This window comes from Hetaerina americana, unplaced genomic scaffold, assembly GCF_022747635.1.
Source record: "Hetaerina americana unplaced genomic scaffold, ioHetAmer1.1.p SCAF_51, whole genome shotgun sequence".
NCBI lineage: Eukaryota > Metazoa > Arthropoda > Insecta > Odonata > Calopterygidae > Hetaerina > Hetaerina americana.
Window position 1 is genome coordinate 723,083 of NW_027287107.1, and position 24,705 is coordinate 747,787.

The following is a 24,705-nucleotide window of genomic DNA, read 5'->3' on the forward strand; positions in this document are numbered from 1 at the left end:
GCAATCTCTTTATTAACTTTCACAATTTTTTTCTAGACCTTTTAAAGATACACTTAGGCGTAAAATAAAAATTGCGCTTCTCTTTTCAAAGTAATAAAACATACTAGAAGATGGAGAACATATCTTTTCAATTTTATCGTTCGCAATAATGTGAATTGGATTTCTACGGGGGAACTCAAAGTGGTATAAATCCCAAAGAGATGCAAACTTATTTGAATTTTTTATACATGGAATTTTTGTTCGTACATTTAGATTAACCGGGAGCATGCAAAACATTTAAGGACATTGTTAAACCTTCTTTTCAATCTTTGACAAAATAACACATGAAATAAGACCATTAAAAAAGAAGATATGCGACAAAAAAATAATTGTTGTTTGAAAGTAACTCGTCGTATTATTTTGTAATGTATCCTATATTAATGTAGTCAGTATTTAAGAACGTTAGTTACGGAAGTCCTTCATCACTTTTGACTTGGATACAAAACTCCTTAATATGCGCTATGTAATTTGATTTTGATGGGCAAAACTGAGCAAATAATTGCCTAGTTTTGAAAACTTTGGTTTTCTTGAGTTTTGGTTAAATAAATCTGAGAAAAGTAAAATAGTGTGATATTTCGGTTTGTCGTAGAAAAATATGCACCTGAAGTGTTATTCCTAGCAAAATAAAACGTTAAAGAATCGAAAAAAAGACGAAAGGATTGACACATCCAAGTGTTTAGGATTTTAATAAATTCAAATGAAGCACAAGCAAAGGAAGCGGCGCTCTACAAGTACCATAAGCAGCGTGATACCGGGAAATAAAACCGGAAAACGGAAAAACCAACACAGTGAGAAATGTTCCTTTGTTCTGTTACAGTCTAAACATTTCCCCTGTAGCTTTCATACTCTGCGTTCAATAGGTAATGTTTTACATCATGACTGTCCACCTAACATGATCTTTCAGAATGTTAAAAAGAAATAACTCTTTCATTTGTATTATTGTCAAACTGTTGAGACCTATTTCCCGAACTCGTTTTTAACAACGTCAATTACAGCAATCCTTCATCATCCTATTTTAGAACTGTGTGATCATTTTGATTTTCAACTATCATAATATCTCCTGATTCCGTTCAATTTAGTAGGTCATTTGGAGTGAGTTTTTCAAATACGTATCATTTCATTCCGACTACATTTTGAACATCACTTCCATCGGCCGTTCACATTTTAAGTTCCTAGATATAAAACGTTTTGACAAATTCCGACGCGAATCGAGAGATTAAGGATTGCCATTTATTTGGTGTCAATCTACTTGGAATTTCAAATATTATTTTTATTATTCATAGCAGCGTATCAAAAATGAATACAATAATAAAATAAGGTGTCGCATGCACAAGGTGTTCATTCAGGAAACACTAGTTCCTGACGACAACAAAATATCTACCCATCCTGCAGAATAATTCCCGACAGCGGAAAATCATATGATAAGAGTTTTCATAATCTGAAGTCCCCCTTATTTTCGCTCTCATTCAGTTCACTACTGTTCATGGGAAGCACGTCCCAACCTCCATCCACCCACAGCTGCCTCCTCGGCGAAAACAACCTGCCGACGGGCCCGCGGAGGTGAAGTCGATAGGCTAGCACTCCGGGTGGCCGCCGGGCAGGCGGGCCGCCGCTATCGAAGGGGTATCGGGTTCGAATTGTCGGGCCGACCCCGGGTGACGATCCGAATACATCCGTGTGGTCTCCCTCTTGGGAGAGCGAGCGAGCGAGCGGGCGTGCGGATGTGCTCGGATGTCCCCGGGGTTGAGGGAGATGGAGGGCCGTGCGTCGTGGCGGCTTCGGAAGGGGGAACCAGGGAGGGAGGGAGAGTAATAGAGAGAAAGGTGGGTGTCGAATGACGGCCGGGTACGGGGGAAAAGGGAGGGAGGGAGGAAGAAGGACGTCGGACGGAGGGGTGCGGGCAGAGGGGACGGAGGAAAGACGAAGAAGGTGGGGCGGATGAAGATAGTGGCGGAGGAAGAGAGTACCGAAAAAGGGAAAGGACATCCTGAAGTGTGAGCTCGTATGATGTGCAAGTGAAAGAGAGACGGGTAGACGGGAGGATTTGGGCGGGGGATTAGGGGGAGGGGAGAGAGGTTAGGGGTCGAGAGCGGTGCACATGCATGTATATTTGTGTGCGTGTGTGTGTTGTGCGGGGAGAGGTGGGTGGGACAGCGGAGGTGGAGAGGCGGGACGGCCGTGGGTGATGGTGGCGGCGGCGCGGGAAAGGAGGGGATCGGCGCGTGGGGGGGGGGGTGAGGGGGAGGCAAAAGGGGGACAGACTGCTTGGGCAGTTTCCCGATACAACCCCCCGGCCGGAATCAATGCCTCATTACATCGCAAGAGGGTGGGCGTCGCCGCGGAGGAGGAAACTGGAGGGAGGGGGGCCATTTGCGCCCCCAGGAACGCAGTTGGAGGAACAATGGGGGAAGCCCACTCGCTCCGCCAGTGTAGCAACCAGACTTTTTTAGCAGCCGAGGGGAGAAAACATTTCTGAGCGCGGCCCAGTCTCCCGACGTCTGCGGGGGATGCCGTGGAGAGACAAAGGATACCTCCGAATCCGGCCAAATTGTTTCCGCTGAGAATCCAACCGCGCGGCGTTTCGTGGGAGTACCGTGCCTCTAGAAAACCCAACCACGGGGGGAGAGGGGGTAGAGAGGGTGGGCACGAGAGGGAAGGACTACCCGATACAAGGACTCCGAATTCCGAGCAAGGGGCCATTGTCGAAGCTCCAGTTTTTGCGGGGTCTCGATTGGTATTTTAGTCGCGAGGCGCTGCGGGGGGAGGTGAGGTGTGTGTGTGTATGTGTGTGTGAGTGTGTGTGTGTCTCTGTCTGTGTTTGTATGTGTGCTGCTCCATGCGACCTCGCTTCATTTTGTATCAAATGTCGATGAAAGAGCTGCTCCTAATGAGAAGCACCCAGGAGAGAGCATTGGGAAGCTAAAGAAAGATGTTGCGCGCTGCGAGGAGGATCGCGTTGCGGAGAGAGTTGAGAGGTGTGTCTGTGTGTGTGTGTGGTAGGGGAAACCATTTGCGTCCGAGCCCCTATCCCCCCCGCTTCCCGTCTTCTCCCCTCCGCCCCCCACTCTCGGGGACCCTAAAGAGTGAGGGTGGGGACGGGAGATGATACTGAGACACTGGGAGAAGAGGGAACCAACGTTTACCACGGGAAAACATTTCCTTGGATGCTCGAGATAACAACCGAATCCACCCATACACGGCTTGCCGCTCCCCGTTCCTCTCTTCAGTCGCCCTCGGGAGCGAGGAGGAAAAGAAATCATACGAGATCTCCAACTTTCCCCAAATCGCGAGCCGAATGGGGGGGTCGCAGGGGGAAGTTGGGTGGGGGAGGGATGGGGTTTGGCAGTTCGGGGAGTGCAACGGACGTTCGATCACGGTCGCTGAGAGAGAGCGCCGAACGATGATACACCAAGCGACCGACCGTCGCGCGGCCTCACCCCCCTCCTGCCCTGGGGCGTGCGGGGACGACGCGAGAGAAATACGAAGCCTGAAGATGCCACACGGGATTCAAAACGGTGGTGTCAGTATCCATTCGTTTACGACATCCGAACAGTCGTGCATTTCTAAAATGATTAAGTTATGTACGGGTGCTATGACTCGTAATTGTGGGGCGCCTCGCGTGAATTCCTTGATGTGCGTAAATATCGCAAATGGCTGGTTGGGAATGAAAAATAACATAATGGGCACGCGATACGCTAAAATAAAAATATCTCAGAGCAAACATTCTCTCCGATCAAAATACAGATTTTTTCAACGGCACGCATAAGGAATTGAATCTCAATTCCCAGCAGTAAGCCTTTAATAATTCGAAGGAAGAGTATCGAATATTTGGGTGACCATAACTGCTGCTGCATTTGAGTAATAATGTAGGCAAGGGGTTTCAATGGACGAGATGAAGTTATACATTCATTGTAATATGGCTTTCATGGCATAGAAAAAAGAGGGATTACCCTGCGATTGTACTCCTTCGATATACTAGTTCAATGCTTCGAAATGTCAAGGAGATTATCATATTCTGCGGCTGAATCATTTTTCTTGTGAATACGATGGTAGGGTGCGAGATTAAATCATCTATCAATGATATCCCCCTGTAACGCTAATCACGTTCTATGAGTCTGGCATTTTCAAACATAAGCATCTCAATTACTTTCATGACTATATCATTTCATCATTCATTCCAAGGGTTCCTTTATTGGAGCTCAGTGCATGATATATATCCTTGAGTGAGGACAGAAGACGAAAAGCCATCGTTTGCTAGCCGCATTAGAGATGTTAAAGATGAATTTCTTTATCACCGTTCATAAGATAGTAATTCGCATTGTTATTGGGCAGATAAGGTGTTTCCATTTCTATTACGTCCACCATTTGAAGGATGAAGTTATATTTATTCATTATATGTACGCTATACAGTATGCGTAAAATTACTTAACGAGTCCTGAAAGTGTTAAATAAATTGAAGCAAGCTGTCAGGTAGTCGAAATAACCGCTGAAGAGCATTACAAAATGTATCACGTAAAATGGAGTGAATATAAATAAAAATTCTTAACACTCCACTTGCGAGGCCACAAACTCAAAAAGTTAATTATTATATTAAAATCTGGTCCAGTCCGGAATTAATACGACTAAGTGGCGTGACTGATTTTAATTATTATCCAAAACTAAAGTGATCAAGTGCCTTTAATAAACTATGTATACTTTTCAAATCCATGCTTTGGTTAGAGTTGTGTCCAAAATATCTTTTAACCCCTTCATAAACTGCCGCCACCTGATAGAGTTGGACAATATCTCTGAATATGAACTGCTATTATTTTCAGTTAAGGATTAAACTTATTGAATCAAATTTATTTTATCATTTGCGGCAACAGGGAACGTCAAGTACTTGCACATAGTATTTTTCAAAGAAATTTCATTCATAAAACCATCCTATTGCCATCTATTTTAAGCATTCCGCGTAAATACTTTTAAAGTCATCGAACATGACACAAATAGTGTTTTAATGTATCCGTAAATTTTACAATAGTTAAATAGACTTAGAGTAAAAATATACTAAACCCTTAAATTTGTTTAAGAAGCACTTTCGAATAGTCACCCATAATTAGAGGGCACCTTACCCTATCTTCACTTATTGGAAGTTTGAGAATTAAAAATAATGCCTTGTACTTAGGTGAGACTTTACACAATGCTTGTTCAAAACTAAAAGAAATTATTTTACATATCCATTTATTCCCTTTCTTTCCTTGAACACGGCTCATCAATTTTAAATCTAAAATAAAGTTAATGCTATGGAAGGAATACGCAATAACACGACAACGTAACTCCGTTCCAATACGTTTAGAATAAACACCCATGTGCTGATTGAAGAAACTCAAAATACTAAATCATAAAATTATGTTTTTAATGGGTTTACACTATGATTTTTTGACATGTTTCACATATGAACCGTTATGACTAATTAAATTACATTATGGTAACTGAATATCAAAGTGGTGCTTAAAAACCTTGACTTTTTGCGGCAGAATGAATGGAAAATGACAATCGAACAATAAAAAAACTAAACAATACACGAAACAACATATTTTCATTTGAATTTTTGAGGAAATTTTAAGATTTGATGCCCCTGTGCAGAGAATTAGGGCTAGGTATTTATAGTTACAGCATTTTAAACGCACTATGCTGAACATTAAGTGAGAGATCTAGAGGAGACTTGATTTTTGATAGGTGTCAATATTGTCTCAATAGCTCATTGTTACATAATAGTCCCATAAACTTCGACTCGTAATTTATGACATTATCGCGAAAACGCAATTGGCAATCAAATATTGATATTTTTGATAAAATATATCGTTTCTACTGCATGGAACCAGTCATCGAAATGTTTTATGCTATGTGTCAAAATTAAAGCCAAAACTATTACGGTCAAAGAATGGTGTTAAATAATTCCAGACTCTTTCTCATCAACATACCTTCAAACCCTGATCTTTTTTTTCCGGAGCCTTAATCCAACGCGAGAAATGTAAGCTTTCGTTCAAAATTTTTACCCTTCGTAATTAACCAAACGCACTGGTGAAGCACTCGAAACAAGCACTTTTCATCAGCAAGTGATTTTTTCGCTCCCTAGAGGGGAGCGTCACCGAACGTAAGTTCGTTTCCACATCTAACAGAAACAATGCGATTGTATGGAAGGATGGCCTAAGGTCACAGGGATTTCGCATAGCAGTCGACTTTTCAGCGACTTCTCTCATTCACGAGCGAGAGGGGGTCGGGGATATATCATCATCACGCTGAGCATCATTAGAGAGATGATAATAAGCCGCGTACAAAACGAAACGCGAGAAGTTGCCTCGCACCCCTCCTCCCCACCACCCCCCAACGACTCGAGAGAGGAGAGAGAGGTCGGCAATATGATCGACCAGGAAAGGCATTATTCCCATTATTTAGCCGAGGCAAAGCGTTGGGGACGCGACGAGATTCGTGGGTGCGAGGAGACAATGCGCGGAAGAGAGAGTCTCCTCACCAACGGCAAGCATTCGCGAACTTGGTTAATGCACGCGCGGAAGAGAGAGAGGGAGAAAGAGAATGGTGGGGCGCGTGTTTATCTATACTCGGATGAACAACTCATTCCGTCGGTTGATTAAATTAACGGACATTTTTCGCCCTTTATCCCGGACGGCAATGATACATTCCGCCTCGCACATCCTTCAGGGGAGACGAAGCCCCGAATACTTTGCAATAGTCATTACAACCATTAATCAGGACTGTTCCCTTCGACTGGAAATGCCATTGAACGATTATACGACTCTGTTTTAGGGACTCGTGTTATCTTACGCGAAATGTTCGGGTAAATTAAAACGGAGCCTCTAATCCGGTTTGAATTTCGGTTTGAAATGTGAGGGTGGCGTTCACCCTATGCTAAGTACGGTGTCACGTTAAATTCACGTACTCGGGTCAAAATGAGGTGAGCAATACTTCCGATCTTGTGCCGCCTTGAAGCTTCCAAAAAAAATACTTCTCGGGAACGTCACTCAGTTTGTTTGAAGCTGGAGGTATCAAAGGGATTTGAATCCGGGACTTTTCTGTTCAATAGCCGAATCATCTACGCACTGGTCTACTACACCCCTGTTCCACGGCTACGCTACACCAAGCAACAACTACCTGTGACGTTTACGTTTCCTAAATGTGCTACATTAATTTTAGTTACTACAATTGGTAAGATTCTAAAGAAGTTCCAAGGAATCCAAAGCGAAGTACGGCGTAGGCCGGATTCTCAAGCTTTTGGTCCTCTTGATACACTTAAATTTCCGACACCTTCGCTATATTTTGCTGATACATAGCAGACCATGGATTTTCTATCACTAATCACGTCAGAAGTTATTTGTATGCTTAAAGAGGACAAAGTTTGAACAGAGTGCTCTGGAGAAAAACTGGAATCATTTGTTGACATTCTTCATTTTTCCTCCCTCATCTAATCGGTGAAGTTGTTGAATCCCTGAAATGAGCATATCTATTTTTTCCTCTTTTTCCAGGAATAGATGGCAAAACCTTATCTCCTAAATGAGACGCTCGACGGGAGATAAGATGTCATTGTGTAATTGGTGAACCGAAGCTAAGCTAAGTCATCACTCGGATTTGACCTCACGACCATTTGGCTAGCAGCTGAAAGCATTTACCATGCAAATACAGGGGATGTCACCCAGGGGATTAACAAATATTAACCGTTAGAGTTTACATCCTTCAGTATTCTCAATACAACAAGTTTCGTAAAGCATAACGGGACATCGTTTACGCACTACATGAAAACGACGTGATAAAGCTTGAATTTCATAAACAAAAATGAAAGATTCAAAATAATTATAACATTTAGAAATTTTATACATTTTATCCGAATTATATACATGTTCACATCGCAAGACTCACGATAATTAAGGTTTTGAAAAGTAATACGCATTTAATATGATCAGAATGGCTAAGTATTACTAATTATTTATTGTTGTAATAACTGGCTTAAGAGTGACTTAATAATATACCTGCACCTGAGCAATTACCAAAAAAGTGCATGTGACCAATAATTCGGACAGATTATGGATAAGATAACTGTAATTCTTTGTCTAATTTCTTAGTGATGCATGATGACACCGAAAATGTATTGAAACAAGAAGCATAATGAATAAGCAGACATGCTAACTAGTATTGACTCCTTTTCCCTTGCTGATTACAAATACGAATGAATTACTTGGAATACTCACAAATGCAACTACTATCAATTTACTGATTTTTTCTATTTCACTCGTTAAAATTAACAATTCAGTTACTTTATCGTTGAATTAATTTTATTCAGTTTTCAACTGATAGGCTATGTGCGCCAACTGTTGGAAAGAGAGAAGAAACGGAATCGGAATTAGGACTACGGAATTATGATTCAAAACTTTCATTCTTTTTCTAGCCGCTTTCGGGAATATTCTGAACTTTTGATAATTATTTCCTGCATATAAGTCGCGAACAGCACGAAAATTAGGCAGAGAAATGTTTCAAATACAATTAATACTCTTGGATATCTCAGATTGTCGAAGCGAGTCGAATTCACTTACCTTATTTTAACTCCTCAATGCTCAGGGCAAGCACCACTCTCCGAATTCGCCACCGGGGAAAAATTGTGACGAAACTACGCAGTTATAAACACTAATGACTAGCCAATCGGATATGGTGATGACTGTTGAAAATTAATACTGACATATTATAAAAACAAACATAGGCACATATCCTTCAAGCAATTAATTCCCTTTCGGGGTAGGCGTAGCCAAAAAGGTCCGACTAACGGTTATGTTGGGGAACATTCTTTAACTGAAATTAGCTTTGAAATATTCTTTGAAAAGAACCCAGAACTGTATCCCTTCCTTGGGAGAATGTCGTGTTTTGCCGGTACACTCTATGAGCACTCCTCGGGAGAAAGTTTTGCCGTCGACCGTGGGGGTTCGGTCCGGGTCGCCGGGTGCGCGTCGAGGGTCGCGCGGTTTCTCGATCACTCAGCCCATCATTTCAGCGGGACACCGGCGCAGCACACTCCGAGACGGGGAACCGGAGGAGCCCACCCATAAGACATTTATGAAGGACAGGGATGTTAATCGGATATGGAATTATCACTCCAAGGGCCTGCCAATCAAAGACCTGTGAGTCCGGTTCTATTGCGAAAGAAACTAAAAACATTAATTAGGGTTTCAAGAGACGCAGAGTTGAGTACATGCATAAAATTCAGATCGATCATCACTTGTCGTGATTGCATTAAGCCAGGAAAAAGATGCTCATGCTTATCTTTCAATTTAACTCTTTTAATCGCCCATTCACGACAAATAGCGTCTTAGATTAACCAATCTTGAGCGATTCCACAGGATGAAAAGAATTGGGATACCTCTTATTGTTCAAATTGAAAAATTAAGGTGCTTGCTATCGGGTTGGCTTTAGTAATCATTCGCCTAATACCAAACAATATTTCCTTAGCTGAAATTCATCCTCAATTTCGCTTGATTTAGGTTTTCACAAAATGTAACAATATACTTTTAAAATATTAGACTTACTTTAGTTTCTTGAACTCGACTCTGGAGAAAACTGCTGATCCCATAGCTCACCTAATCATGTCATCAATTACAGCATCTGCCACTATCCTTCAGCTTCCGGTAGCTTTTAATCAGTTTAAAGGAAAAAAAATGCAACCGATAAACTATGAAATGCGTTAATTCTCGCCTTTCTCATAGGCCTTGGCGCGAATGTAATCATTGGTGTCCCGCCGCCGATCACTTGAGTGCCGTCGAACTGCAGCAGCCCTAGGTTCTCCCAAAATCCATCGGCGCGCCCACCTGACTAAAGCGCGGGAGGGCGAAATAAAACGAGAATCTAAGTCCCTATCGCGCCCGGGAGCAAAGCATGACCGGTGAAGGGAGTGGCGAAGATCGAGGATGCTTCCTGTATGTCCTCCCGCGTCCGCCGGGATGAAGGTTTACCGGCCCGCACGGCTCGACTCGTGGGCCGTGGTTTCCACTTGGGAAAGGGAAGAGAGGTGGAAAAGTCAGTCATTCCGTAGACATTTTGGGTCGTGCAGTAATTGTCACCTAGGTTATCGTGGACTGGCCAAGTTTGCCCGACAGTGGAGACGCGACATGCGGAGAAACCACTAAGGAAACATCGTCCAAGTTCGCCCCAGCAAACTCACTCATTCGACATTCCCTAAGAACTGGAGGGTCGGAGGAAAGACAAGTGTTTCGTTTCCTGGTGATTTCTCATCAACCAGAAACTTGCTCCGAATTCATAGAAACGGAAATCAAAACCATGGGCGAGACGCGGTCAGCGCGTGTCTAATACTCAGTAAGATCTTAGAATTCGGCGAAAGGAGCATGCAGAACTTATTCTACACTGAGTTTCACATGCAGTTTGAAACGGGTAAAAAAGGAATAAAATGCCTCGAGTCCATCGTTTTACTATCAACCGGCTTGATTACTGCCAATACTCGTAGAAAATAAAAGAACTCCGGCCTAAAAGAGAATGATTTTGATATTAAACAATCCATCACTCGTAAAAGGCGTGTTAATAACTTTTGAAAGTATAGACTGACGGAAGAGGCAGCAAAAAATACACGCTAGACAAGGAATTATCAACTCGGCTAATGAACTATTCATGTTTCATTCATCATTCGATTGGTTTTGATATTAGTGAAAATCAATTTTAAAAACACATTTAATGTTGACCTTTGCTGGGAGCTCGAGAAATGGAATAAATAGAATGGATACGGCCAATTTTATAAGCATGGATTTTATTTAAATACCAATAAGTTTCCGTAATGATGAAAGGAGAAACTTTGCTTTCCCCTTAGAATTTTTTATTACGACCTAGGCTTCGTTACAGCGTAACATCTTCAGGATAACGAAACCTAGGTCGTAATAAAAAAAAATCTATGTGGAAAAGCAAAGTGTATTATTCCATCATGAAGGATTTCCATAATATTACGTCGGAAACTGCGTCAAGTTTCCGTAACTTTGTACAAACTTTTATCTCTTTTAATGGGCATTCATACAAAATTTCGGGATCAATTTTTGAGCATCATTACAGAAACGTTTTTTTATAAATATAATGAAACATCAACTGCGGCATGAAAAAATCAAAGTTAAAACAACTTTGACGGGTAAATTGCGCTAAACGAAAACGGAACGAATGGAAAAAAGGCAACTTTACAACGTATACTATATATCATATTCCGGCCTCATTGTTAAGTAGATTAATTAATTTAATATCAGTTCAGAAGAAGACGGCGAACGGGAATTCACGGTAATCTTTACAATCCTTTCAAAACTAATGATCGTGCATTGCGACTGCATGTACGTTTCGTTGATGAGACTTTATAAGGATAGCTTCACGCCTCGATATTGAAATTGGTTTTCAATTCTATCGGATGTAGGGGTTATTTCACGCCGTAATCGCAAATTAAGCCGCTGACTCGCAACCTATCCCATAAGCGGAATAGAAACCGGCTGGTTTTTCTCTTCGTTGGTGAGAAAACTCAAATTATTCTGACGCTGTACGACCCACGTTAGGTTTCCCGTGACCGCTAAATTAGGTACACTATTAATACAGAAAACATTGAACCACAAGGTGTAATGAAAGATAACTGTTTAGTATTCACATAGGGGATCAATAATTGCTTTTTTACTCAGTTACCTAAAATATGCCTCCAAATCAAGCATTAGCTAAACTGGTACACTTTAAATCTTTAGAATAAGAAGTCATTAAAAATAAGGAACTATCACCGAACTTTATGCAGTTATTAATTAATTCTTTTTAGGTAGAAAAAACTGATAATTTCCTATATGTTCTCGTAAATAAAAGTTAATTATTGCAACTAATGAAGAGACTCATTTTTTCGAAAACAAACGCCACAAATTATTATTTAGTATCACGCTGAATATTCGTTCACATTGAATATTTTCTGACGATGACATGAATATGTAGAGAAATACTACACTTTCACACCTGATTCAACAAAGAATTGAATGTTTAATGATCTGAACGGAATCGCAAAGGAAGCCGATGTATTTATAAGTCCTAAAAAGATCAAAATAATTTTCTAGCCATTAAAAAACTCAAGAGATTTTTCCACCTATCTAAAAAAAACGCTAAACATTGATAAAAAAAACTAAGTCACGTATGAGTTGATTTTGAACTGAGAAACAAAATTATATCTACTGAACTATTTATCGATTATAAAACGCGCAACCTTCCATAAATTTATGATAACCTCTTAAAACACTTGTCCTTGAGATAAGACACAAAGAGTCCTGAAAACTGTCAGCATCACCCACCAGCAAACTCCAATAAATGTCCCCTTTACGGCGGCCGTTTTGGAACGGATGATTGAAAGCGACGCCGCTGGACATACGCAGCGGACTGCTCGCATCTCATTTTGAACGAGGAATTAAAAAAAAGGAACAACCACATGTCTTTCTCTCCCCCTTTGCACCCGAAGTAGAATCAGGAATTTTCAGTCGAAAGGAATCATAATTTCCTCAAGTATAAATTTTACCACATAGGTCAATGACTAAACCTTACCTCCACTATCGATTCCTTAAACTGGATGATGAGTACGGGCATGTTAACGCTAACAAGATTATTATTTTAGCGCTCTCGGTAGTTAACAATTGAGAACACAAAGATACTGGTCTATTAGACCACGCATAGCATCGCCGCCATATACTCTACTCCTTCACTCTGATATTGGACGCATAATGCATCTTGACCCAATCAAATCTTTCCGAGAAAAGCTAATTAATTCACGGACATATTACATTTAACCACGATGCAAATGCACATCTTCTCAGAGAATCTCTCCACCGACCTTTCTCGGGCAACAATCGATATAAAGAAATATCGTAAGGGTAGCTGGAGTAATTTGCTGAAGTAACTTTGACCCCAAAATACGACGGTCTCCGGTACCCTGGGCTTTTGCTTAAAATAATTGGATGTTAATGGGCGACAATGGAATTCCCTTCGAGCCGATTCTCGAGTCTTCGCAACATTCCAAATTTTTCCCACCTGCCCTCGGACTGGGGAATGAAGTTCAGATTATTCCACTCGGAAAAAAGTGGCCCCGAGCAACATGATCCCCTTCGAAAACAATTACATCCAAAAGACCCGAGTTCTTGAGGATTCGCGTGACCCATCACAAATTTATGCCCGCCAGTGAACGCGGTGCCGCTCAAATTATTGATGGTTACATCTCGACGGATCGGTAAAAGTTTTAAATGAAGTCCTTTCTCTTTGGCTAAACCTTGCCTCCCGGATTCCATCACTCCTCCCCCCCCCGACGTTCGTTTAAATTCATTCCTACGCAACCTACTCCGAGACGAACCCCCAGCCCTCTCCCCCTTTTACTCGCCCTCCGCCCTGCCCACTAGGTGAGGGCTTAAGGGGCGAGCATCGGAGAATAAAATAATGAACCCGGGAGTGTGAGGGGTCGTTTGAGAGGGGGGCTGAGGTGGTATGTGGAGAGCGACTACGTATTTTCACCCGCGCTCACGCGAGGGGACGGAGGGGAGTTCGGAAAGAGAGGGTGTGGGGAGCTAGAACGAGAATCGGCTGCGGAAACTGAAACACGCGGACGGACAACTCGAAAATTTCCCGCCGACAAAGCGCGCGGTTTGTCAACGGGGGGGAGAGGGGAGGGAGTATGTCGAATCCGCACTAAAAAGATGGCAAGGAAGTGTTCGGCCACGTCGGGTGTGCGAAGGAGGAACGTTGGCGTGGGTCGGTGTGGGGGGATGGTTTAGTGAAGGGGTGCTCCTGCCCTCGCCGGTTTCCCCCTCATCCTGCTTCCCCCCTTGGCCATTCTTCCCATTCAGTGAGAGAGAGAGGAATGGAGGCGGTGGATTCACGGAGTGGGACAGGATGAAAGGGTGGAATCAGAACACATTCTCCATAGGGCTGTGAGCAGTGAAAGCCACGGGCGCGTCGGACCGTATATGACTTTTATCCGTTGGACCTGAAGATGAATGAGACTTGGAAAAAGATTGACTGAGGTGTAAAATCTGATAGAACTATAACCCTAAAAATAACAGGCATGAACAACCCACGTTCGGTTCCACTGGAGTGATTTAATTGTAAAGGAAGAGTTTAAATAATAAAAGAAAACTGAGAGGAAGCTTAGGATTTTTTAATTACATCAAACTCTCCACCTTACCATATATAATTGTACCACTGACTATCTGCTGCACAAAGTAGACCAATGCTTTGTCGCCAAGTTGTGTGTAACGGCATGCGACGCAGTGAAATAATCCTGAATGTAATTTCTCCTTTGATATTATTCTGCTTTCCTCCGGTGCGGTAATATAGTGAGCAAAATGATCTCACAGTACAAAATACTAAAAATAGGATCTCCGTGGGGTTTCTTTTCGCAGTAAACTACAAATAATGATTTTGCACTTTGACGACAAATTAATCAATACAGGTGTGTAATCAAGTCAGTTAATTTTTTTGGGAGAGCAAATTCTAACATTATGCCACGACAAAAAGAATCAGTGAGTTAGTTAGCACAAAATAAGGAATACTATTAACTGAACCGATAAATTATGTTTGAAGTAAAAATATTTAGATCCGACTTCCTGGATAGAGCATGGAAATCTAAAATTTTTGTTCGGTAAATTAATAGCTAGTATCAATGATGAGAACTTGACCCAGCAGAAATTTATACCAGTAGGTAAAATTCAATGACCATTGTTATTGCATATCGTAACTTAAGTTTATATTTTTGCGTGACTACATTTTGTAGCAAATATAGTGCTATTATTTGTCCCAAATTATATTTTTAGTGGCCAGATAAGCAGACATAATAAACTCCTTTCAGATCTGACGACGGAACCAACGGAAACTATGTAAAGGTTAACATTGAAAAAGATTTTCTACTGCCTTTACCGCTTAAAACCGGAAGTAGCAACTCTAGTCTACGCAATATATGTATACATATATCTACTTGGAAATATCTTTGAAAAGGATTTTAATACGGGCCGAAAGAGTATGCTTATTCGGAAAGGAGAGGAAAACTGAGTCGCTTCTTTCTAGATCAATGCCTTCCGAGCAGCTGAAGCGTTTTCTTACTCGAGTGACAACAGAATATTTGAATATCTCGGGGCGGGAGTGCGTTCGTACATTCTCCTTATTGCCTCAATAAGGAGAGCGAACGGGAGGAGTGCAAGGCAGGACACGCATAAACCTGGCAACGTATTCGCACCCGGTCCTACCATACATAGAACAAAAACATTTATTCGAGGGTGGGTCCGTGTTGGCTGATAAACACCCCTCCTCATCACCCCCGCCCCCCCATTGAACGAAAAATAAACAAACCCCGAAAAACAGCCCACGATGATACCCTCGCCAAGGCCCCCCCTCTGCCACCTTTTGGAGAGACTAGCCACCTCCAAGGAGGCGAATGCGCTCCTCCGGCTTTACCTGCCCTCTGCCAGCTGGTTTTGGAAGCTGGAGAACACAGCGTACGGCCCCTCTATTCAAACCCAACATCGCCATGAGGCAGGCAAGCACCCCCAACCCTGTTGGCTCGCCAGCGCACCCCTTTGGCCAACCGATCGATGAAAGCGGGAGTACGGTGGAGGGGCGAGAGGCGGATGGCGGGGGGAGGTAGAGAGGAGGGTTGGTGAGAGGAGCGGTGGTGGTGGAGTCATGCACTGAGGCGGCGGGGGGTGAGGCTGGAGAGGGGAGGGAGTATGTCGAGGGGTTTCGGGGAAGGAGGGGGGGCCTCAACGGAGGGAACTTAGCGGAGAAGGGGAGGAAATAGAAATGGGGTAGTGGAAGAAGAGTGGAAGCCCGTGGTAATAATAATGGGCGGCCTTCGGGGAGTCCGAGGCTATCGCTACCTAAGCCGAAAAGTCTCGTGGGGGCGGGAGGGGCGAGACGTGGTGCCCGTTTGGCCCTTCCGCGGAGCTTCATCTAACTGCCCTTGCGTCCTCGGGAGTTGCCCCACTCTCCCGAAGGAAAAGATGCGACGTCCTCGCTGACCAGAGGGTTGAAATCTGCCCGGAAACACAACTGCACTCCGCGGGACTCGATCCCCATGGGGTAGGGACGACGGCGGCGGGGTCGGGGACTATTGCGGAGTCGCGATTACCACTCCGGTGCATGTCACTCTTTTCCCCGGAAAAAAAATGAAGCACTCAAACGGGAGGGAAAATCCTCGACGAGTGATTCCAGTGGACATCGAGCGGGTCGAATATTTATCGGCCGTTTAAAGAGCAGCAAGGAAATAAATGAACTGGGAGAAGGGAAACGAAAGTATTATGTTGGCAGTGTCGTTTGGTGAAGCGGCGCCGTTCTTTCTAGTTCGGGTCGGAAGAGGAGCGGGGAAGGGGAGGAGGCATAAAGGCTGTGGGACGGTGTGCTTATGTGTGTAAGGGTTGGAGGATGGAGTCAGGCCGATGGCGAAAAGTCACGGAAGTATGGAGGGATGTTTGCGTGAAGGAAGAGGTAGAAGGGAAGGAGGAAACGAGGAGGGCACGAGGGGAGGGAGGGGAAGAGGTTGGGGGCTCAGGGGAAAGGGGTTTGAATTCGGAGGAAACGTGAGCGAAGCGGTGGAGGGACCGCCGGCTCTCACGCCGTGCGACCAGGTAACAATGCAGGGGGAAAGGGCGAGAGGCGGGTGAAGGGGTCTCGGGATGGGAGGTCGGGGACGGGTCGGCAAGGTAGAAAAAGACGTAGATGTGGGGAAAGGTGCGGACGTGTGGAAGGTGTGTGTATTCGCGGCTGGCCAAGTGGGATGGGCGGCGGGGGAATGAATTCATACGACCATGGGGGGGAGGCATGACTTGGTCTCACGAAAGGAAATTAAGGGGAAGACGTGCGAAGCTGGGGTGCGCACAGGAAGGTTGTTGAGTTAACCGACAAGACAATCCTTCGAGAGTGTGCTCACGTATTGTGTGTGTGTGTGTGAGGGGGGGCGGGGGAGGAAAGTTGAGTGCGGTCCGAGTATGTGGGGCGTCGGCGAACGAGGGGCCGAGTCGATGGATGGATTTGAGGGTGTAGTAAAGCACTGCTTGCATGAATGGGAAGTTCATTGAATGTACAAATTTTACGGATTGAGAGGAGAGACGTTTTATTACGGGCACGCGACGGGACGGTAAACGTTTCGGGTGCACGGAAAGAAATGAGAAATGATCCCTCTGATACGCAGAAATCTCGGGAAAACGGGTAATGGAATCTCACGCTGTGGAAATGAACATCCTACTAGAATACTATCCGAGCGAATGTCAATTGAATGTACGCGAGAGGAATTGCTTTGACGTTCATGGGCCACTCTTTACGAATTAAGAGAGTTTACAAAGAACCATGTGTCGTTAAGAATGACTTGAGTGACAAATAAAAGGCAATAGATTGTAAAAAAAATCCCTATGCAATGTGCAGACTGGCAAAGGAGGACACTCATTAAATCAATTAACTTAAAATCTAGTTCCCAGGAAAAAGCGAAATATGCCACAGTGACTATTCTTGAAAATAAAATTTGAAGCGGTTCTTCAAGTTGGATAAATTATTACAAAACAAACTCAAATAATTCTTCAATTTTTCACACTAAAAATTAAATGGAAGGTGTCCGATAATTTTGACGCTGTGGCACCTCGGAGGCAATAATGTAATTTTCGATGTAGGATAAAGGTAAAGCACAAAACAGCTATTAAAAAATTTCATTGTATTTTAAGTGTATACAGACTGAAAGGACAGGAGCAAATATAAAACGGGTAATCTAAGAAAAAAGGAAAAGCTATAAGCGTGTACCGAAAAGTAAAAGTATACTTTCGACCGGGTGAGGAATCAAATGTCACCAATTTCTCCTCCTGAAATTTATGCATTAATACACTTCTTCTGAGAACCAAATGAGACAATAATTTCAATGAGAATAAGTACCCATACACTGCAAATATGAAATGTAAAACGTAAAAGAAAACCGCATTTAATTATTCATTTGTTGGCTCAGTTTAAGAGTCCAGTAATTTTAGAATATGGTCACTGAAAATATAATAATCAACATTAAATGTTCAACTCTCTCGACAAGGGAACAAATAAAATGTTTATTTACTCATTGAAGAAGGATAACTTGAGTAAATCTTTAATTATGTTTAAATTATTCTTGAACTTATGCTATTTGTTACCTTTTATGAATTATTTTATCATTACTAAGTATATAAATAAGAAACAGAAAACGGCATGACGGTTGCCGAGGATAAATTATAGGATTCATGCCGAGCAAAAGGAAAAACATGGAAAGCAAAAATGTAATTTTATATCATTAGAAAATTAAATGAAGAAATAATTGTGAATTGAGGGGCATCGGGAGCAATGTTGGGGTATTTTTCATGGTTGGTTCACGATCCCCCACCCAGTCACCCGTTCTCCCGGCAGCTTAGTGAGCATTATGTACCTGAAGATCCCGGGATCTTGGCGTCAGAACATAAAAAGAAATGTGCTAATGGTACCTCATCCATTGACTGAAAATCAAAATAAGCCCAAAGGAAGGAAAAATAATATTCTTTAGAAAAGAATAACCAACACAATTCCTTATTCTCTATGGACCAATAAAAACTCTCCCTTGGCCAATATAATGGTCTGCACTATTCTAAAAGATAAACAATTTTGAGTAGGTTTTGGAGGAGGAAAGATAATCCATGTTTATGTACAAAAACAGGGGTAGCATAAACAATAGGAGGGTTTTGGAGTGGAAAAGGATATAAAGAATGAATACCCTAAGAGTGACTTAACAGTAAACTAATCAAGGCACTTTACCGGGGAACAATTACAAATGAAATCAAAAACTTTCAAACAAATACCGACTACATTAATGTAGAAATACATTAAATCGAGCCATTGTGACAAAATTAATTTTGAATTTCATACTTTACAAATACATGAATAGAAAAATTACACATGGAAAAAAACTCCATATTAAACAATCGCTCCATGAAATTGAGCAGAAATAATAAATTTTATTTCCCAAACCTTATAAAAAGACATTTATGTTTCATATTTTTCAAGGATTTTAATACCCTATGAATGCAAGCATTTGAGAATGCGAATTGTTAAAGTTCATGAAAACGGAATAGGCATAAAAAGGGAAAAAATATTCAGGAGGCAAGAACGACATAAACATTGACGCAAACATTTCCTAGGCACGGCAAACCCTCCCTCTGAGTAATTTAGTGTTTGCGTTTAAACGATGCCTCCTCATTCCAGAGACTCCGGCGCTCGGAAAGTGAAAGGACCTCGTGTGAATCACGGCGTGGCACGGGGAGCGGGAGAGGTGATCGCGCGAGAGTCATGGAAGCGATCTCTCGAGATGCGACTGAAGGCCCGGCCAAAACGACGAACGGAAGTGGGAGGGACGGAAAGAGATGGGGAGATGAGAGACAGAAATGAGGTAACGAGGCACGAGGAGTAAGGCAAGGTGCGACCGCTAAGGAACTCTCATCTTTCGCGGCCGTCTTACGTTAAGTGACGCCGCCGCCGCCTGTGCGATTTCAAATCCTGCTTTTATCGACTTGCGCACGTGGGCGTGGGGATTCCCCAGCTTCCGCGTGGCTCCCCGATATAAACACAAAAAGCACATGGCCCAGCCCCCGTAGCACGAGCTCTAAATCCCATGCGCCTCTCGATGGCACACGACCGCGACGGTGACAGCGCGGATGACAGCGGAATTCAAATGACACACAAAATGAAACGAGCATTGAAATAAACGGAGAGTAATTTAAATTGGGGTAAAATGACATCTTTATTCGTAATTAGGTGAATGGTAGGGTGAGGGTTCGGGTGGCATGATACCATTCACAGGGTAGGAGATTCTCTCGCACACAGGGAAAGGTGACCCCTCTCTAAAAAAATTATGGGTTTCAAGGATAATTTGGAAGGACATAAGGATTTCTTTCACCCACCTGCTAGTCTGAGGGCCGACATCCTCTGGAACTCGGGTTCCTGGAGCCATTTCCACATGCGGCGAAATGTTTCGCGGCCCGACTTGAGCTTGGACCATGGCTTTGGGTTGCGAAGGAGATCGGAGAGCGTGCCTTGTGATCTGCAGAGCACCCGCTGGGCGAAGATAGCTTGCGGGATGCTATATCTCTTCAGCTCTGCGCTTATTCTTTGAGCGAGCTCTTTCGTGTTTATTTCCTCGACCTCGGCTGCGGCCGCCGCGACGGCGCTGCCGGAGGCCGGTGCTTTTATTGCCACGGGGGTGCTCTGCGGAGGGACCGGCACCTGCTGCTGCTGCTGGGGAGGCGGTGGGGGAGGCTGCGGCTGCTGCTGGGCAGCCGTTTGCTGAGGGGGCGTGCTGTGAGGGTGTTGCGGCTGCGGAGGCGCCGGCGGAGGCGGGGGCGGCGCTTGCTGCTGCGACTGCGGCGGTGCTTGCTGCGGGGGCTGCGGCTGCGGTTGCTGTTGCTGCTGTGGGGGCTGCGGGTGGGACTGTTGTTGGGGAGGGGCGTGGGTCGGAGGGCCCACGTGTGCGGCGGCGGCGGCTGAGAGAGGAAGAGAGGCGGGGGCCGGGGGCGAGGGAGATGCCACGGCCACCGGGACCGCCTCCCTCGGAGGCGGCAGCGGTGGCCCCGATCCCGCCGCCATGCCGGGGGAGTGGTGCGGGGATACTGCGTGTGGGGCAAGGGATGCAAGCCCGTTTAGGGACGGGAGACCCGCAGCCGCCGCGGCCGCCCCGAATCCTCCGACCATGGTATTTGGTGGTGAGTGAAGGGAAGCCGATGGTGGGCTCAGAGTGGGACTCTGCGGAAGAGCTCTGGCCAAATCGCGCCCCGCATACGGAGAGTCATAACCAGTGGGTGACATCGACTTCTGCGGTGAGTGAAGGCCACCGTTTTGACTGTACGAGCTCTGAGGCGAAAGCGGTGAATGTTGTTGCGGAATCCCCAAGCCACCGAGGCCATTATTCGGTGAAGCGTAATGCGGCGGAGACATGCCCATCGATGGCAATTTATCGTAGCCATATGGGGAATTGACTCCCATGCCGAGCCCGAGATTTCCGAGGCCATTATTCTGCATGACGGTGAAAGAACCAGAAACGTTGCCCGCATGACCGTAGGCAAATTTGTCTGACATTGTGGATATGGGAGGTAAAGGTTGAAGGGGTGTAAGGGTTGCGTAGGAAGAGCTGGGGCTGAAGCCAGGAGGCGACATCCTTCCGTTCACGGAGGTGAGCGTCTGGTAGGTCGGCTCCGGTTGGAGGGCACGGAAGTCTGATGCGTCGATCATGCTGGCGACACTCACCGATATCCCTGACGTGGGTGACAATTTCCCAGGACTTAGTAGTTCTGAGTCATGAGAGTCGTCTTGAGCAGGCACGATGACTGACAGCGGTTGCTCCGATTCGTGCTCCGCGTCGTGGTCCTGTTCGTGGGAGGCTTCGGTTGCCTCTGCTTCCGGTTTGCTGTCACTTGCCAAACTCACCCCCTCTGCGGCAGAAAGGTCCTCTTCTTCCTCCTCTTCTTCCTCCTCCTCGTCTTCTTCGTCGGGATCCGGATCGGCCTCCGCGGCGACGGACGCTGCTGCTGCTGAGGAGGCGGCGCTGGAAGTGACGACGACCACGGTCGGAGCGGCAGAGTCCGTAGGCGCCGGCGTCGAAGAAGGCGCCGCGATTGAGTCGGGCGCGGAATGAGAGGAAGGGGCAGCAGAGACGACGGCGGCGCAAGGCAGCTGTTCCTCCTTGATCTGGATGCCAATGGCAGCCTGCTCCCCGGCGACCGACTCCGCCAACGACTCGTGGGAAGTGGCCACTGACCTGGGGACGGCGGAGCGTGAAATACTCGGGCTCAGCTCGCTCGGCGACATCAGGTCGGCATGCGTAGATGCCGCTGGCGAATCGACCGACTCCCCCGGCAAGGGCTCGCTCAAACTTGCTTGATCACCGATTTCACCCATTTTACTCATCACTCCTCACACGGTCCTCGTTGCTAACGTCACTAACAAAGTTTCCAATGTTTATCCCATTCACAAACACCGATTAACAACCTTCATTTAGCCCCCACTCAATAATTTAACCGATGTAAATGTCCCATACACACCATTTTAGGCAGCCTTCGAACGTCCATGTTTGCGAGAAACACCGACGCGCATCCAATTGCGCACTGATGACTGTCGGGACGGAATAAAGGCGCAAAGACCGCTCTCAACCCCTCCGTAGATGGCACGTGCCTTCGATCGCCCGCATGTCGCCATGGAGACCGTTTTGTGCAGCTGCCTGTGGCTTTCCCTCGCTCGCTTCCCTTACCCACTCCACCGGCACCCTATCCTGCCCTGTGTGTATAGGGGCGGCACTCGTCCTACGGTCTTCACTCCTCCACGGTGGTCACCATATGCGAGCGCAATGGCTCCCGTGTCTTCGTAGTGAGCTGCTGTTCTATTGTCTTGCATATCTCGCGTGCGAGACTTGTAATGGCCGTGTACATTCACGCCACACTCCTCGCTCATGATATAAATATTTTGAAACTAATTCCATGAACTGTCATACTTTCTTTAAAATTCTTATCTGTATTCTTTGTGTCTAACCGAGAAGCACATGGCAAAGGCATGGATATTGATTCAAGGCAGACGAAATTCCGATAATTTTGATGTCTCCGAATCAATAATAATTACCATGTGGTCTCAGAACAGCGTGGTGCGGGATAGCGCGAGGACTCTACGACGATTCTCTCTATAAGTTTCCTTTTGCAATACAGTTTTTTGGGATTTAAGTTTGGTGAGCTGTGACAGGACGCTTCCGTTGAGACTCAAATTCTCAATCTTCAATGTTTCTCGAGTAAGTCTTAAATACAGAGTTTGTATGCCAGAGTTTATGTGCTATCATATGTGCTATCAAATGCAATATTTGTATTTATATTTTGATATGTTTTTATACTTTTGTACATGCATATGCTCCATGCATCGCTACTGATAAAATTTCCTCGCTTTAACTCAGTGTTATTATTAGTTGTGTGAATATAGGAATCTGATACGAATTTTATTGTTTACTTGTTAATTGTGCATGCTTTCTGTGAAATTCAGGTGAATAATTATTTTTGGACGTGGAAATTGAAATTTTGACGCATGTACATTTGTTAAGGAGCAATGGAGAGATTAATGAGGTCAGTTCCTAATATGTGTGAATTTCGAGATATGAGGCATGTCCACCATAGTGAGAAGTGGAGCAACATAAAAGGTGGGGGAGTTTTGGTGTAAACAACGCGTTTGCATGGCAGAAGCATATTATTAATATTTGTTATTACTTTAAGATTTTGCGGAGATAATGGAAGGAGGGCTCGGCGATGGCCATAGGGTTGTAAATGACCTGTCACTTCACGCGGGGCATTTTGGCTGGCAGTTGAAGTCATCTCGTAGCCCATTCCCAGCTTCACATCATGAAGTTCAAACGTGGAGGAGACATTGCGTTATTGCTAGGGAGTATGAGACCAAATTAAAATCTTTGCGGTCGCAGCATGAGTCAGACATTCGGCAACTCAAGGCCGCTGAATGGCGACGCATGAAGAATATTCACCCGAAAGGCAGGCCTCATAGGTGGATGTTGAGTGTCGTTGAAGAGGATGGATTTTCTCCCGTAAGAACTACTCCTACACCAAGAGACCCCTCGCCCTCCCCCCCTCTACCAATTAAGGTCAGCGAACTGCTCGCGTACGAAAGCACACAGGACTCAAATCTCGGTAAGCGGTGGAATGTGAAAGCAAGTGCAAAGAACGACACACGGCCTGTGAGGACCATTGTGTTTAGAATGTAATTGTGTCATTAGTTGTTATGGGGGAAACTAAAATTCATCGCGGCGAATGCATAATATTTCAGTGCTCTTCTAGTTAGTCTCTCGTGAAAAACTATAGCACCTATGTACAACCAGAATATACTATATTTTTAGTGTTTTTTATTATCCCAATATGAATCACAATGCTCACTGTTAAAACTGACTGGTTATTTTACGCAAGGTTGGTTAAAATCTATATCAGTTATTTAAATGACCACTTTGTTAAGTAGTATATGGACTGTTGCAGAGATAGAATTGTCTATGCTGTATGCGAAAAGTGATTCACTGAGATTTTTAATTGAAGTTACCATCATGAAAAGTATTCTATGTAGATAAATAAATGAATATATATACGTTATAAACATACATATATTTATGCATATATATATCGCTTTCAGAATTACTAATGGAAAATTAAATCCAAATATATGAACAAATATGTAGTAAAATCATTTAATTCTTTATTTCCCTGAGTAATGAATTGACAGTATCTCTAATTATTGAATAAAGGTAGTATTTTACTAGCATCTAAATAAAAATTATGATTTTCAGTAGGTATTTTATAAAAGTTATTTATTTATATTTTCAACTTAAGCTAATGATTTTTTCCCGGTTAACATGATATAGACAATTTGGTTCAAGTTCTTAACCTTATAATTCCATAGGAAATAACGCAAATAATTGTTTATTTTTACTGAAATTGAGCTTATAATGACTCTTTTTCTCCATGTTACTAATTTAGGTACAAATTAGAGTTACTGCCTATTATTTGCCTAGCTAGTAATTAACTTGCTAATGAAGGCATAAATTTCTTATTGAATTACATCAAAATATCATAAGGAAATTAAGCA

The 24,705-nt window shown here is 44.0% G+C and overlaps 1 protein-coding gene and 1 long non-coding RNA gene across 2 annotated transcripts in view; one reads left to right on the plus strand and one right to left on the minus strand.

Moving 5' to 3' along the window:
• onecut (homeobox protein onecut) overlaps positions 1–22,132 on the minus strand; it is a 294,852-nt gene extending 272,720 nt beyond the window's left edge. The window contains exons 1-2 of the mRNA XM_071593120.1: positions 20,704–22,132; positions 19,998–20,484 (exon numbers count right to left, since the gene is read on the minus strand). Of these exons, the coding sequence (XP_071449221.1) occupies positions 19,998–20,484; positions 20,704–21,996 (1,780 nt within the window). The 5' untranslated portion in view covers positions 21,997–22,132. The remainder of the gene's footprint in view (positions 1–19,997; positions 20,485–20,703) is intronic.
• A 367-nt stretch (positions 22,133–22,499) lies between these two features.
• Positions 22,500–24,180, plus strand: LOC139694645 (uncharacterized). The gene is made up of 3 exons (XR_011702193.1): positions 22,500–22,864; positions 23,110–23,263; positions 23,337–24,180. It is a non-coding gene; the product is annotated as an uncharacterized lncRNA (long non-coding RNA).
• Positions 24,181–24,705: the final 525 nt, after the last annotated feature.